Below are 14,339 nucleotides of genomic sequence, written 5' to 3' on the forward strand. Positions count from 1 at the left end.
GTTTGCATAACCTTACACTTACAAGAAAAATTCAACTGATGTTCAAACTGCATTTATTGATTTTCTGATATATCAAGGCAGTTTCATACAGGTCAAATATGTTTCTTGATTAGGGCCCCTATAATTTTCTATTCTATTCCTGATGTTATCCATGTTTTCAAACGTTACCAAACATTTTTTTATCTCTGCTGTCACTTTTTTCTGTATCATTCTTCTACACGCTGAATTGTCAATGCCTGCTTGTTTATAACTTCTGACACTATAATAACATAGGAGCTTGGTTTCTTTTGCCTGTCTCTGCTGTAGTTTTTTAGCTTTCCATCTTGTCTCCCTCTCACACAGGAGTCAACTGTACATTCACGTTAACCTCCTCTTATCACTCCAGTGGCAGAGCAACTGCAATCTGCCGAGCCAGGAGATTGCATTTCACGAGCGTGGAGGACCCCCTACCACTCAGACGAATTGTGCCAACTGCTTCTTCCACTCCTCCCTGCCATTTTCAGGAAGGGCACCGAGTTTTAGAAGTCAGGGGAATGAAGTTCTTTTGATAAACACAAGCTTGATGCACCTGCAGAAACCATCAGCTAAAGACAACCATCAACTAAAGACACACAATCAAACCAAGATGATTATATCAAGAATATAAAAGAAAGAAATTGCTCACATAGCTAAAAATGAGAATATCCTAAATTTGCAAGATATCTTTGAGCTGTTGAGATTTTGTTTTATTCCTTAGTGATAATGTAGGGTTTTCATCAACAGCATATTCTTTTCCTCTTGGTTCTTAATAGTAACAGGCACATTATCATTTCCATCCCAGGACTCTGAAAGGGATGAAAAGAGCCTAAGGAAAAGAAAAGTTTCACCTTATTTCTGATATGCTACAAGTGCAGTACCTGCAGAAGAGGGTAAACTCGTTCTTGGATATCATAAGCTTCCATTTCTTCTCTTGTGTAGGATTTGATAATTTTGCAGCCACTGGGTGATCCACAGGGTGACTGAACTACCAAAGTAATATTCCATCAGATCAGAAAAAAACCAATTTGTCATATTATGTGGACATGCAGTTGTAATTACTGCAGGGGGAGAAGGAGAACATGGGGCTAGGGAAAGGAATGGAATTGTCTGGTTTAGTAATATGCTGAATCACAGAATGGGTCAGGTTGAAAGGGATCACAGTGGGTCACCTGGTCCAACCTCCCTGCTCAAGCAGAGTCATCCTAGAAGCTTCGGGTGCTCTGGGCTTCAGAAGCTTCTCTGGGCAACCTGTTCCAGTGTGTGGTCACCTGCACAGTAAAGTTCTTCCTCTTCAGGTGGAACTCCCTGTGCATCAGTTCCTGCCCATTTCCTCTTGTCCTATTGCTTGGCACTGTATGCTGACAATTACTACGAATTAGTAATGATAAAGCCATGGTTTTTGGCACCACTAGTCCTCTAACTCTAAATGCTGTAAAGATAAATACCTATAAAGACAAAGAGCTGTAAAAATTTAAAATTATGAGGACTATGTAGGACCTATACTCAATTAAATATATAAATGCATTAAACAGTGAAAAGTGATGTCATTATTAAAAGTTCTTCCACATCAAAAGCATCAGTTTCCACAGCTCATGTGAGCGGGCTGATTACTGTGTCTAACAAATACAAGTATTCAGAATCTGCTCAGGGGTAATATCTGTAAGATTCAAATATAATTATCAAAGACTCATAGAATCATAGAATTTAAGGGTTGGAATGGACCCTACAGATCATCTAGTCCCAACCCACCCTGCCACCTCCCCACTAGATCAGGTTGCTCAAGGTCTCATCCAGCCTGGTCTTGAACACCACCAGGGTCAGGGCAGCCACCACGTCCCCGGGCAACCTGTTCCAATGTCTCACCACCCTCACAGGAAAAGACTTTTTTCTGATATCTGACCTAAACTTCCCCTCCTTCAGTTTGAATCCTTTACCCCTTGTCCTATCATTGCAGTTCCTAACAAAGAGTCCCTCTCCAGCTCCCCTTGTAAGCACTTCAGATATTGAAAAGTTGCTATGAGGTCTCCACGCAGTCTTCTCTTCTCCAGTTATAATTAAGTTTTTAGAGGTAAAATTTTATTTTACCTCTAAAGACTGAAGGCTTCCCAGATGACTCCAAGAGTTAACATGAATACCTAGTTCATAGTGTTGTTAGGAATGCACAGAAGCAACTCCGACTTTGTAATCAATGAAGAATATACTATGAAGAACTTTCAAAATTAAGTAGCTACATGGTCTTGCTAGGCTAGAAGCAAGATAAAACTGCTGGAGAAGAGGCATCCCAGGTAACTTGTACAGATGTGTGGTAAACTATCACAGCTCCCAAGGGATGAGAAGCAAATCCTCCAACTGCACACATCAGACTGCACAGTGCCCTCACCGGACCCTGCACATTACCTGTGGAGCTTGCAGGACTTCACTTTGCAGGCCTGTACCCCAACGTGACACTGGTTCAGCCTGTTGGTTTGTGTTTGTTTATTTAATGTCCCTTGGGAAAGGCACAACTTCATGTGGGATATGATTACCACAAAACAACTATGATGAAAACAAATTGGATGAGCAGTTACTTGACTGTTTCAGCTGTGTATTTTCAGACAGTTCTCTCCTTAAGTCAGAGCAGTTTATTACAAGTCACATATTTTTCATTAGTAAAGTACCCTATGACAACTATGAAAGTAGCTTAAATGTTAAATATTGATATATCATTTTTATGTGTCATTTGTGGCAAACTGCAAATAACTCTGGCTCAAATGGAGTGTCACTTCTAGAAAACATTATGTGTCAGTTTAGTAGGGTAATGAGAGAAGCTTTTCCCTGTACAAAAGGAGAAAATAAATCCTTTGTGACAAATGCATTTAAACCCTAGATATTTTTCAGGCTTGGTGATACCAACCAAAACTATTTATGTGGGAGTGAATTAAGCATCCCATTGTTTCACGAGACAGAGTAACAAGAATTTATAGCAACATAAGACATGAATTATGCATTACTTTTGGTTTTGTGTAGTGGTAATTTCGGAGATAAAGGTTTTATATTAGTGTAAATAGATACCAGTACTGATTTTTTATTTTTTTTAATAGGGGAAAAAGCCTTAGCTATGAATTCTCATCTGAAAAGGCAGTTTTCTATTTGAATTAACATTAATGGGATTAACTGTATTTGTTTTTAACTTCAAAGTAAATTCCTGTTCAGGAAAGAAATTAACAACAAATAAATAAGCATTGATCCATGCCTGTATTCCCAAAGAACTAATCTCACAAAACTGTCCTGACAATTAGTAATTTTAACACTGTACTGTAAATTTTAATTTATCCGAAAGCTCACAAGTCATTCCTTTCACCAATCTAAAGGGCAGTACATATCTCAGGGCAATTTGGGCTTGATTTTCCAATTCTACCCTCTGCAAGTCAGGCTACAAAACATTTCATGATTAACATCTTGAAAACTGTCCAAGTACCTAAGTTCAATAGGATAAAACACTGAAGTACTTCACCTGTGAAAGAACAATCATGGTCTTGCATCTCTGATCTCCTGCCATATAGCATGGTAGGAAAATCCTGTATTCTGTAAACCCAAAACAGTAATACAGCAGTGACAGAGAGATGTATCTTTTCTTTCTTTTTTAAATTTTAGTGACCTTTTTCCCCACAGAAGAGAAACTGCACCACAGCCTAAGTTATAGATGTAACATACACTAAGCTTGATCTTATGACACATAACACTTGTTAAAACTTGAATTGATAAAAACTCACCACTTTTTCCCTCTGTGTTTCCTTAGTGATGCACTCAACTTTCACAGGTGGCCAATAATCACAATATCTACTCTGTGCTCTACATTGTGCCACACACCGAGTTCACAGCATTGCTATCTTCCCAAAAAATGGCCATCTACTAAGCTACAACTAAAAAGAAATCCAACTCCAATCCAGTTTATTATTTGTCAAAATTCTTCAAAGTTGAACTTTTTGCATGGGGAAAAAAAACCCCTACCTAATGTCTTTTTTGCTAATTGCAAAGCTTTGGTCTGTCTTTAAAAACCAGCGTCCTAATTTTAACTTCTAAATCCACTCAGTCTTAATAAGCTCCTGCTATTTTTCTTAGTTGTTGAAATGAAGTTTATACCATAGCCTCCACCACTAGTTTTCAGCTAGGAAAAATGCTACTTCTCATTAGTACCTACATGCTAACATTGTACTTTTGTTTACTCTGCAGTAACTGTTACTCCCTTACATTATACTGCAACATTCAAGACTTGACAAAATAAAACTAGGGACAGAACACATGGACTGGAAAGCTAACTCTTCCTGCCCCAGAATTTCCTTGTCCACTTTATCTACCACACAAACCAACAGATTTGGGCAGGTGTTGGGAAACCCCTTTCAAGAGTGAAAACAAGGTTGAAAAAAACAGCCACTGCTGCAGTTTAGGCCTGTGAAATAGGATACACAGCAATAAAACGCAGACAGAAGTAACCAATTTTCCAAAATTACTACTGTTAATTAAGAAATGAATGCCATTAAAATATCATATTTAACGCAGCTGTTGAATATAATGGCACGGTGAATCCTGATGGTAAATCCTCCTTTCTTCAACTTCAAAACCAAAAAGGAATTTCACGTCTTGTAGAATGGAGTTCTGATCATTCTAGATGCACAGACCATTTCAGGTTGGAGATCATCAGAGACATCTTCAGCAGCTTAGACATCCTCAAATGATGGCAAAGCACAACCCAGCAGGGCTCTTCTCATTGCTTACAGTTAGCAAAAGAATCAGCAAGTTTTTATGGCTAAATCAGCAGTTCAGTTTAAAATTTGAACCATCAGATACAGGACTAGCTTACTAAATAAAAGAAGTATTATGGGACACGAAGTCTTCAAAATATCCTCAGCAGAATATCCTTGAAGTATCCTTGAAAGTATCCTCTTCAAGCCTGCTCAGGAATACCATGCTTTTTAATTACTTGGTTGTTTCTGAGAATACTTTTAAGTCAGAGCAGCACAAAGACATTTAAACATTTCAAATCTATGAAACTCTCCAGGACTATAAAAAACCCCCCTCACATTTAATTTTATACATGCAGTTTCACTACCTATTACTCAAATACTAATTACATTAGCAATTTGCTCACCGTGTAGGATAGCCATGAAAATGATGATTCTGCACAGGAACACTTGCTCGCCCTGACTGGTCATAAATCAACAGAAACACAGGTTTAAAAATTTTCAACTTTGAAATTTATTTAGAACTCAGGGGTTAAGCGTGGTAAGTTTCCAATTGTCTGATAATAGCATACCCATGTAACTATCATGGAAATTGCACTAATTCCCTCTGCCCCCCTCCCCCTTAGAAATCTGGTTAGTTTTAACAGCCAGTGGTTTTGCAAATAGTGCACTCTAGGACACTACTGCATTTCCTGAGTGTTCAAAGCTACTGTATGACACATTAAGCTGAAAGAAAACCAACAAAATTATTATTTAGAGCTAAACCAGCTATTTAACCTCACTGCTGAAGTACAGAATCATAAAATGCAATGTATTTTAACAGGAAATTGTTTAAAAGGGGGAAGAAAAAAAAAACAACAAAAGAACCATCATTTTTAAAAAATGACATCCCTTTTGCCTTAATTTTAAGCTAAATAATTTTAACTTCAAGTCATTAACCTCAAGACTATTAAAAATGGCCAGTGAACTTAAGACTCGCTCAGACTGATATGTAGTTGTGAGTAAGATATCCATGTTGGTATTCCTTGACCTTTTAAAGAATTCCTAGTGGCTCTGACAAAAGCAGCACAACAGGGTATCTCTGGTTTATCTCTTTAGTGCTCTTGAAAACGAGTTACTAACAGCACTGACCAGAGTGCTTACACACAGGATTTCAGACAATTGCCCTGCAATGCACTTCAGCTTTATCGTGCAAAACCAATCTAGTCATAAACATCCCCACATTAAACACATTAAATTGTGCCAAAGTATGTGATGTGAATAAATGTCAGCTAATCTATCAACACACAGACAAGTGTCAGCTTGTCTATCAAGCATTGTCAAGCCCAGAATAAAATTTGTCAGAACTGACCTCCTCCATGGGCAGACTGCATAGTCTATGTGAGTTACTAGTTTTTGTCCAGAGAAATCTCTTCAAAGTTGTATTTATGTTGACAAACAGGTTCAGAGGAGAGTTTCAGCCCTCTAAATTCACCATGAGTTAATACATCAAGCACGAGGTCTCACCATCAGTCGGATGGATTTTTCCATGAAAGACCACAATCACTTCTTGATCAAATCAAAGCTGAAGCAGTGGCGGCTGATGGAAATGCTAACTACATTGTTCTTGCATCATTTCTCGTGAGGCATTAGATTTATTCTCATTTACAGATGATTTTGGCAGAAGAGTTCTTCAGGTTGCAGCAGAACAAAAAGCAACTTCTTGTCTCAAGTTGTTTGGGGTGTTATTTTTTTCTTTACGGAAACTTGCTTTGAACAAAGAACTGATAGTATAGGCAACTGCCAGCAGGAACTACCGAGAGATGATGTGTTCCACTCTAGTATTATGTCAGTGGCTTGCCAATCCTTTTCCCCTAAAATATTTGTAAAAACATTGGAAATACCTATGAAATTTATAAAACAGCTCCTTAAACATCTGCTTAATGCCCTTTCCTTCAAATATAAAAGACCTCCACATTTCAGGATCTTTTTCTGTGGGTACAAGGGAGAGGTCGAGGAAGAGGTAAAAGGTAGGATAACTGTTATCGTTTCAGTTGCTATGTTACAAAATTTAAATGACTACTAGTCTACAGATTAAATACAGACTTTACATAAACAATCAGAACAATGGGAAGAAACCATAACTGAAGCCATATAAAATCCTTAACAGGTCAAGTGACTATATTAAGAATAACCTTATATGTTATATAGAAGATAATATACACAGATTTTAACAGGTATTTTTCCCCTTGAAAGTCACTGTCAGTAGGATCACACTCTTACTGTACAGACAAGTGACTTGAGTATTTGAAATTACTAACAGGGAAAATTTAGGTTATAAAAGGAAAATATATCAAGTACACATTTACATGTCTATACTATGACTTAAATTAAAAGCCTTAAGAGCATTCTCCTACATACTCCACTTTCAACCTAAATGGAATATCACTGGCAGTACACAAACCTTAGGGAGGGCACTTCTAATCTAGTCAGTGTAACTATGCTAAAGGACAGCTATCTTACAAAGGAGATTAAGTTCAGATGTTTAGAAACTTGAAAAATAAGAGAAAGTTAGAAACCCTAAACAGCTACTCATATGTAACTATAATTACCTTTTAGAGAGTATTAGACTAAACTCCAGTATTTGCTATGGTCGTTGCATTAAAAGAAACTTCTACCACACCTAAAGGATAAGGCATAGCCATCTACTAATTGGCATATTTGTTTATTTGTCTCAGTTTGTGAAAAGGTCCTTGTTTGTGAAAGCAGCAAAACAAACTCTAACTGAATGATTGCTATATGCAAAAGAATTGAAGGCAATTGCCTCTGCAGTGAACTTTACAGTTCTCAACAGCACACACGCAACATGCTATCTGAAAAAAGTTACTAACTGAACTACATGTATTAAATACTGAAAAAAGTTTTACATTTTTTTATCATAATTTATTTTATTTAACAATCTAAGAAGTTTGCAGCCATCAGAAGTTCCAGTGCAATTTCGGGTGCAATTGGGAATTCAGGAATCTCTGTAGAGCTGTTAGTATAGCGGACCTTGTAGGTGAAATACATGCATACTTTGGATAGCACATGGGATGGGATCTCTCTAAAATTGACCTCATTTGTTTCATTTTCTGCAAACTGTCCTGTAGGAAAAAAACAACACAACAACACAGAAAAAAAAACCACACCAAAGCAAAAGTCAGAATTGCAATTCACTGCAAAATGAAACACTTCACCATACTAACACAACACATTCTAAACAGACCTGTGTAAGTCACATACTCCTGGGGATTAGATCCTTCATGGTAAAGCAGAATGTGCCACATTCAGAACCCTCAAGAATATGAAGATCTCCAGCACTACAAAATGTTTATTTTGGCTGCAGCCTATTAACAATATACTGAACAACCACACCAGAAATTTAGATTTAATTCTAATATTGCTCTAAAACTGTAGAGAGTTCAGCCCCAAAGGTGACAGGAACAATTAAAAAAAAGAGCAAAACCAAAAGAGGCACCAATCCAAATTTCTAGCTGTCTTATCCAAGGGAAAAAAAAAAAGGCTTATAGATGTTTTGTATCTGCATATGCACACTTATCAGCAGTCCCTTCTGTGACCCATTAGCTTTGAATTTCTCAGTTTCAGGCAGATTTGACAAGAGGACTGAAGCCTCAAAGACACATTCACTTGATAAGCTGTGAAAACAGGCAGGCAGCAGGGACAGGGAAATTCTAGTTGTACTGGAGGAAAGGTTACACACAGTAGGAGTTTATCCCTATTAGATATTAAAGAATTTATCCAAAGTTCAAATCTCAAAAACACAAGTACATTTGGAATTAGCTTGCTATAGTGCCTCTAAGCATGAAACTTGGATGATGTGGAGCCATCCTATGGTCAGTTCCACAGCCTTTCTACTGTTGTCTTTGTCTCTCTTCATGTCTCTGGACTTTAAAATCATTAAGCTTTAAACTCCTAAACTGAAAGACAAAAACTACTAACATATTCCATATTTATGGGAGACTAGCAATGTTTGGTTCCCACTATTTCTGTAGGCATTCCCTTCTAACTATAAAGCAGAGCTATTTACTAATGTTTACACAGATTTGTGCAGAAGTATCTGCATGCACTGAAGCCAATCTGGCTTGAATTCTAGAACAGAACAGTCAGAAGTAACAGAAGAAATGTTAGCATATTGGCAATGTCACAGCACTGAATGCATCAGTGAAATTATGACCTATTATAATAGACTGCAACAGTACTTTTCCTCGTGAACCCATTTATCTTGTTAGTTTTTATACAAAATATTCTTGAATGCTGACTCCTTTACAGAGTCAGTTTCTAGCCACCTAAGCAGGCTACTTTGCCTGTTGTTCCTGCACATTGTGAAACAAATTCAGAACAGAATTGAATACCTCCAGTGAGGGAAAATCCACAACCTCTCTGGGCAATCTGTTCCAGTGCTCAGTGACTCACACAGTAAACAAGTTCCTACTTATATTCAGGCAGAACTTCCTGTGCATCAGTTTTTGCCTGTTATGTAGGCTACTGTCATCCACCACTCAAGTAGGCAAACGTAAACACACAGGATGAGGGCACAGAAGAGGGAAAGTACGTGTGTTAACTTCTCCCTGTTCTCTCCTCCACTGGTTTGGTCTTCAATAATTAGTTTAGATACTTCTTAAACTAGATGTAGTCTCGTATGTTCAGTAACACACAGGGTATTTCCCTTCTGTAAGCTCATCTACCCTTGTCTCAAATTAAGCCAGTTTTCGGCATTAAGCTCAGGAACTCCTTGCCATAGGATGTTGTGAATATGTGGCCCAAACCCCAGTAGGCATCTGAGCACCACACAGCCACTTGCTCACCTGCCCCAGCTGTGGACAAAGGAAGAGGAAAGGAAGAGTAAAAGTAGGAAAACTTGCGGGTTGAATGAAGAGAAAGAAAACAAAACAACCGATGCAAAGGTAATCACCACCTCCTACACTTAGACTAATGCCCAGCCAGTTGCCAAGCAAAAGGTGGCTAACCTCCCTAACTCCCTCCTCTCCCTTTTTAACTTTGGAGCCTGACATTATACAGCATACAATATCTCTTTCATTACTTTGGGTCATCTGTCTGGTCATGTTCCCTCCCAACCTCTTGGACATCCTCCTGTCTAGTCATTAGGTGGGCGAAGAGTGAGAAACAGAGAAGGCCTGAACACTGTGCTAACACTGCTCAGCAATAGCTAAAACATAGGTGTGTGTTATCGGCACTGTTCTGGTCACAAATCTAAACAGAGAACCATGTCACCACCTATGAAGAAAATTAACTCCATACAGAATACCAGAAGTTCAATAAATAACTTCCAGCTCGTTTGTTTTGAACGTGACAGCTACACATTTCACCTCAAGTTCTCATGCCATGGGACACTAGTAGCAGTGACACTGTAAGATCGCTAACTGTCCAAAAACAGACACCTCTTGTAAGTCTGGTAGCACAATACTCCACAGAGGTGGACTGTTCTGATGGAAACACAAACTAGACAGGACCTGGAAAAGTTACCATCCATTCCAACTTTTACTCACTGCATGAGAAAAATTCAAACTGCCCAAAAGTGAAAACAAAGAATGTGAAGATACTAAATCCTCTGTACCTACCTGGTCCACTCAACATAGCTTTTATTGTTCCTGATGTTAATGCATGTTCTCTTTTTACAATGAACTCATGGCCATCGGAGGATATTAACTTCACATACATAGCATCTGGGCCCTCACACCCACCGTACGTTTTCTCTTCTCCATCTATAATGGAAAACAGGTAACAGTTTCAGAACACAATGAACTGATTCACGTCGTGAAGAATGCTATGTTACCTAAACACAAATCTGGTATTTAGAAATACAGACTGCAAGGAAAAAGTGCTTTCTGAAGCACAGGTAAGAACAAAAGCAGTCAGTATTCCTGCACTGAAGAAATGACACGAAATAAGACTCATCCTCCCTCACTGCCCAACCAGACCCAGAACCGTACAGCGCTAGTGCACTCCCATGTTGAGGCCTTTGGTGGAAAACAGGACAAGTGCCAAAGCACTAACCCAGGGAAATTTGGAAATTTTCCCCACAGTAGTTTTGACTGTGCTTTTTCTGTTTCTCTTCTCCCTCCTATTTCACTAAATACCTGCTACTGTGTTTCTCCAGAAGCCTTCATGTCCCTTCCCTGTTTGTTCCTTCATTTATCTTGTTCCAAACAGCACTACCTTTAAAAGTTGAATTACTGTTGCCAGTATAGCAAATAAAACATTCCCCCATCAAATAACTTTGCGAATTTGAAGTTAAAATTGAATTACCATGTCGTTATTGCCAATTTTAATAAAATACTGCCAGTGCCAAAATACATTCAGAAAACATACAGATAAAACCAGAATCTGTCTAGTCATGTTTCATTTACAAGTAATTTGTAGAGGCAGATACAACAGTTCCAGATACGAAGTGAGATCACACACAATGTAATTTATCAGCAACCAGTCCTTATGCTGATCTTTTAGCCAGAATTCAACAGGCTGACCTTAGTTAACAAACAAGCAAAGATATATTTGAAACAGTACACAATGAAATTTTCTTGTCCACTACCCAAACGTTTAGTGTTATGAAAGCCTAACGGCATCTTATTTCCGCAGGGACATTTTCAGGACTATGCATATTAAGCAAGTGAATTTATTGTTCAATAGATGCACTCTGAACAAGTCTTACAATAAATGAACGGGAGAAAACTCTCCTACAAAACATTTGTAGGAAGCTCCATTAACCTTTGAGGCTACAAGTATAACAGTGACAAGATTAACATTTAAAGTCTTACAATCCACCTCCTCTAATGACACGAGAAAATGCTTCAAATCACAGGAAAACAAAAAACACTAAGATTGTGAACTTACCCATTCTCTTATAAAAAAAATGTTTTTTTTCAACTGCAGATTCTGCAATAGGAGCGTCTGAAAAAACATAAGGGGCAATATTTTGAGTCAGCAGTACAATTTTTAATCAGCAACCATGGTGAAATCCTTCTCCTTGGACTGACGCGTGTCCCCATCCCAACGTTATCTCAGGGACTATAGTGAGATATCCACCCTCAAGGTACAACCACCCCCCACTGAGTAAGATGTATGACTAAATTCACTTAAGCTCCACCTAAATATAGAGAAATAGTAAAAAAGTGAGGTAAGAATGGGGAGAAGCTGGGGGAAAGACCCCGTCAACTTCTGGGATGAGACTCTCCCTGTAGTGACACCTATTGGGTAAAAACTGTACTCTATGTGCACTGAATCATTATCTCAAGCTAACTTTTATTGGTGATCAGAGCTTGTTAGTATGTTGCTTTGAATATATTTTGCGGTCAGATACTATTGCTGGCAATCCTCAAACCTTAATCTGTCACAACCCTATTAATAAAGAGTGATATCCTGTAAGCTGTTAATGTGAGTCCTTCAAGGGTGTTAGCAGTCACTGGCAGTGGGTGAAGGTGTGGTGACCCAAGAGGAGGTTTTCCCTGTTTGGTTGTGGCCCTGAATGAGTCAGTCAAACTGTCCTCTGACCTACTGAACTCTTCAGTGAAGACTGTTCATAACGGGACACCAACAGACTGGTTGGGCACAAGGGTCTTGGCTTTCCTGGGGCACTGACAGACTAATCAAACACTAAGGGTTTGAGTAAATTTCTCCTTTTCATGTGACAGTTATCACAAATACTCTTCAGAAAAGAATATTATGATACTCAACATGCAATGCTGATGAGCAGTATGTTTTGAAAACAGGAAATCTATGAAGTTCATCCATGGGAAATGCAAACCCCTACACCTTGGGAAGAATTACCCCAGGTGCCAGCACTGAGGCCAACCTGTGGAAAGCAGCTCTGCAGAAACAGACCTGGAGGTGCTGGTGGACAAGCTGAACATGAGCCAGCAGTGTGTCCTGGCAGCAAAGGTGTCCCGGCAGCACCCTGGGCTCTATGAAGGGCATTGCCAGAAGGTTGAGGCATGGGATCCTGCCCCTCCACTCAGCACTAGTGGAACACATCTGGAGTGCTGGGTCCAGTACATGCCAGACCAAACTGAGTCCTGCAAAGGGCCATAAAGATGAGCAGGGGATCAAAGCACCTGTCATACAAGGAGAGGCTAAGAGAACTGAGGTGGTTTAGGCTGGAGAGAAGGCTCAGGGATCAGTCTAATCAGTATGCACTAAATACCTGGTCTCCAACCTGTCCTTCCCAGAACATTGAGAGTTCCTGATACAATCAACAATGTCACCTGGATAATCTACTTCAGACATTTAATGTAGGTATTCTCACAGTAAGTTACCCAGGTGCTTCCATAGCTTATACACTGACATCCAGCTTGCTGCATATGTATTTCTCCACGTAAATGAATCCAAAGAGTTAGAAAAATGGAAGCACTTATTTGCAAAACACATCTGGTATGTTCAGATACAACTGGTATTTCTTTACACTGAACTGCATCTCTGCTGTGGAAAATAAACCTTTGCAAGAGGACTTCCACCCACCTGCTGTTCTAAAACCCCTTTCACGTCAGCAGCCACTCTCCAAACATTAACCCAGCACAAATCAATGAACTACTGTTGTGTGCCCACGGATCCAGGAAAACAGCACCAGTAAGCATGGGAGGTTTCCCAGCCAATATCCAGAGTTGAGGCCAGCAGAGACCAGAACAGAGACCACTCCCCCCCACATTCTCTCCCTCCTATGTTTCTGGTAAAAGTTTAGCAAACAAAAGTAAGCCAGTTGAGAAAGCTGCAAGATTTGGAAGAAGTACTACAAACATCTTTCCTGTTGCTGATAACTTCATTTCTCTACATCTCTATGATGCTGATGTGTTCCATCTCCCTTTTTTCATAGCTACAAATACAAAATAGTCTGTTTCCTCAAGCTTTCACAAGAAGGCACCTAATCAAACTGCACAAGCATAACCAATAGTTTTTAGCTACCTGTGGAGAAATGAGCAAAAATCACCCCCCACTTACACTGCTGCTGTCTTGAAAATTATCCTGACTTTACAGAAATATATTCAAAAGATATTTTCCTTCCCCACTGGTATAGGGAACATCTTAACCTGTAATCTTGCAGGTGAAGAGTTCCTGACTATAAGGAACATTGAAGAATGCTCTTTGAGAGTTAATTTGTGTATGCTGTAATAGAGATTCCTTAATATGGAGTGTTAAATGCCTTCATCATTTTCAATAATTACAGGAACTCATCTGAGGAAATTACATTTGGGTGCTGGTACAGTTAGGGCCCAAAACTAAAGGGAACTTTGACCATATGTGAACAGTTTTTGTAAATGGAAATCAAGCACCTTACTGGAGCGCAGCTGTGGCTCAGGAACTGAAGGGACACCTTACATAATTACTTCTATTTCGCAGAAGAGAATGACTTGTGCTACCTCTTCTTCTAGCCACAAAACCCTTCACTGCATTCTGAAAGAGTAGTGAAACCACTTAAGATTTATACACAATAATACTTAAAAAAAGCCCACAGAAGTGATACCCTTTTTTATGCCGGTGATGATAAAATGTGCCTTGGTTTACAATACAAATAATGCCAGAAAGTACAGGAATAAAGACAGCCTAGTTAGC

At 39.0% G+C, this 14,339-nt stretch overlaps 1 protein-coding gene across 1 annotated transcript; it reads right to left on the bottom strand.

Annotated features, from left to right (window-relative positions):
• Positions 1–7,422: 7,422 nt before the first annotated feature.
• On the bottom strand, positions 7,423–11,684 carry TCEB1 (transcription elongation factor B (SIII), polypeptide 1 (15kDa, elongin C)). Its single transcript, XM_009075975.1, has 3 exons — positions 11,631–11,684; positions 10,358–10,501; positions 7,423–7,861 (listed from the first exon to the last, which is right to left on the bottom strand). The coding sequence occupies exons 1-3, from the start codon at positions 11,632–11,634 to the stop codon at positions 7,671–7,673; spliced, it is 339 nt and encodes a 112-aa protein (XP_009074223.1). The 5' UTR covers positions 11,635–11,684; the 3' UTR covers positions 7,423–7,670.
• Positions 11,685–14,339: the final 2,655 nt, after the last annotated feature.

Source organism: Acanthisitta chloris, unplaced genomic scaffold (assembly GCF_000695815.1).
Source record: "Acanthisitta chloris isolate BGI_N310 unplaced genomic scaffold, ASM69581v1 scaffold37125, whole genome shotgun sequence".
Taxonomy (NCBI): domain Eukaryota; kingdom Metazoa; phylum Chordata; class Aves; order Passeriformes; family Acanthisittidae; genus Acanthisitta; species Acanthisitta chloris.

Bases quoted from the DNA above. Each gene is read 5' to 3' on its own strand.
- TCEB1 (XM_009075975.1), bottom strand. The intron at 7,862-10,357 runs GTAGGTACAGAG...TTTTTCCTACAG, and splicing joins AGCTATGTTGAGTGGACCAG to GACAGTTTGCAGAAAATGAA.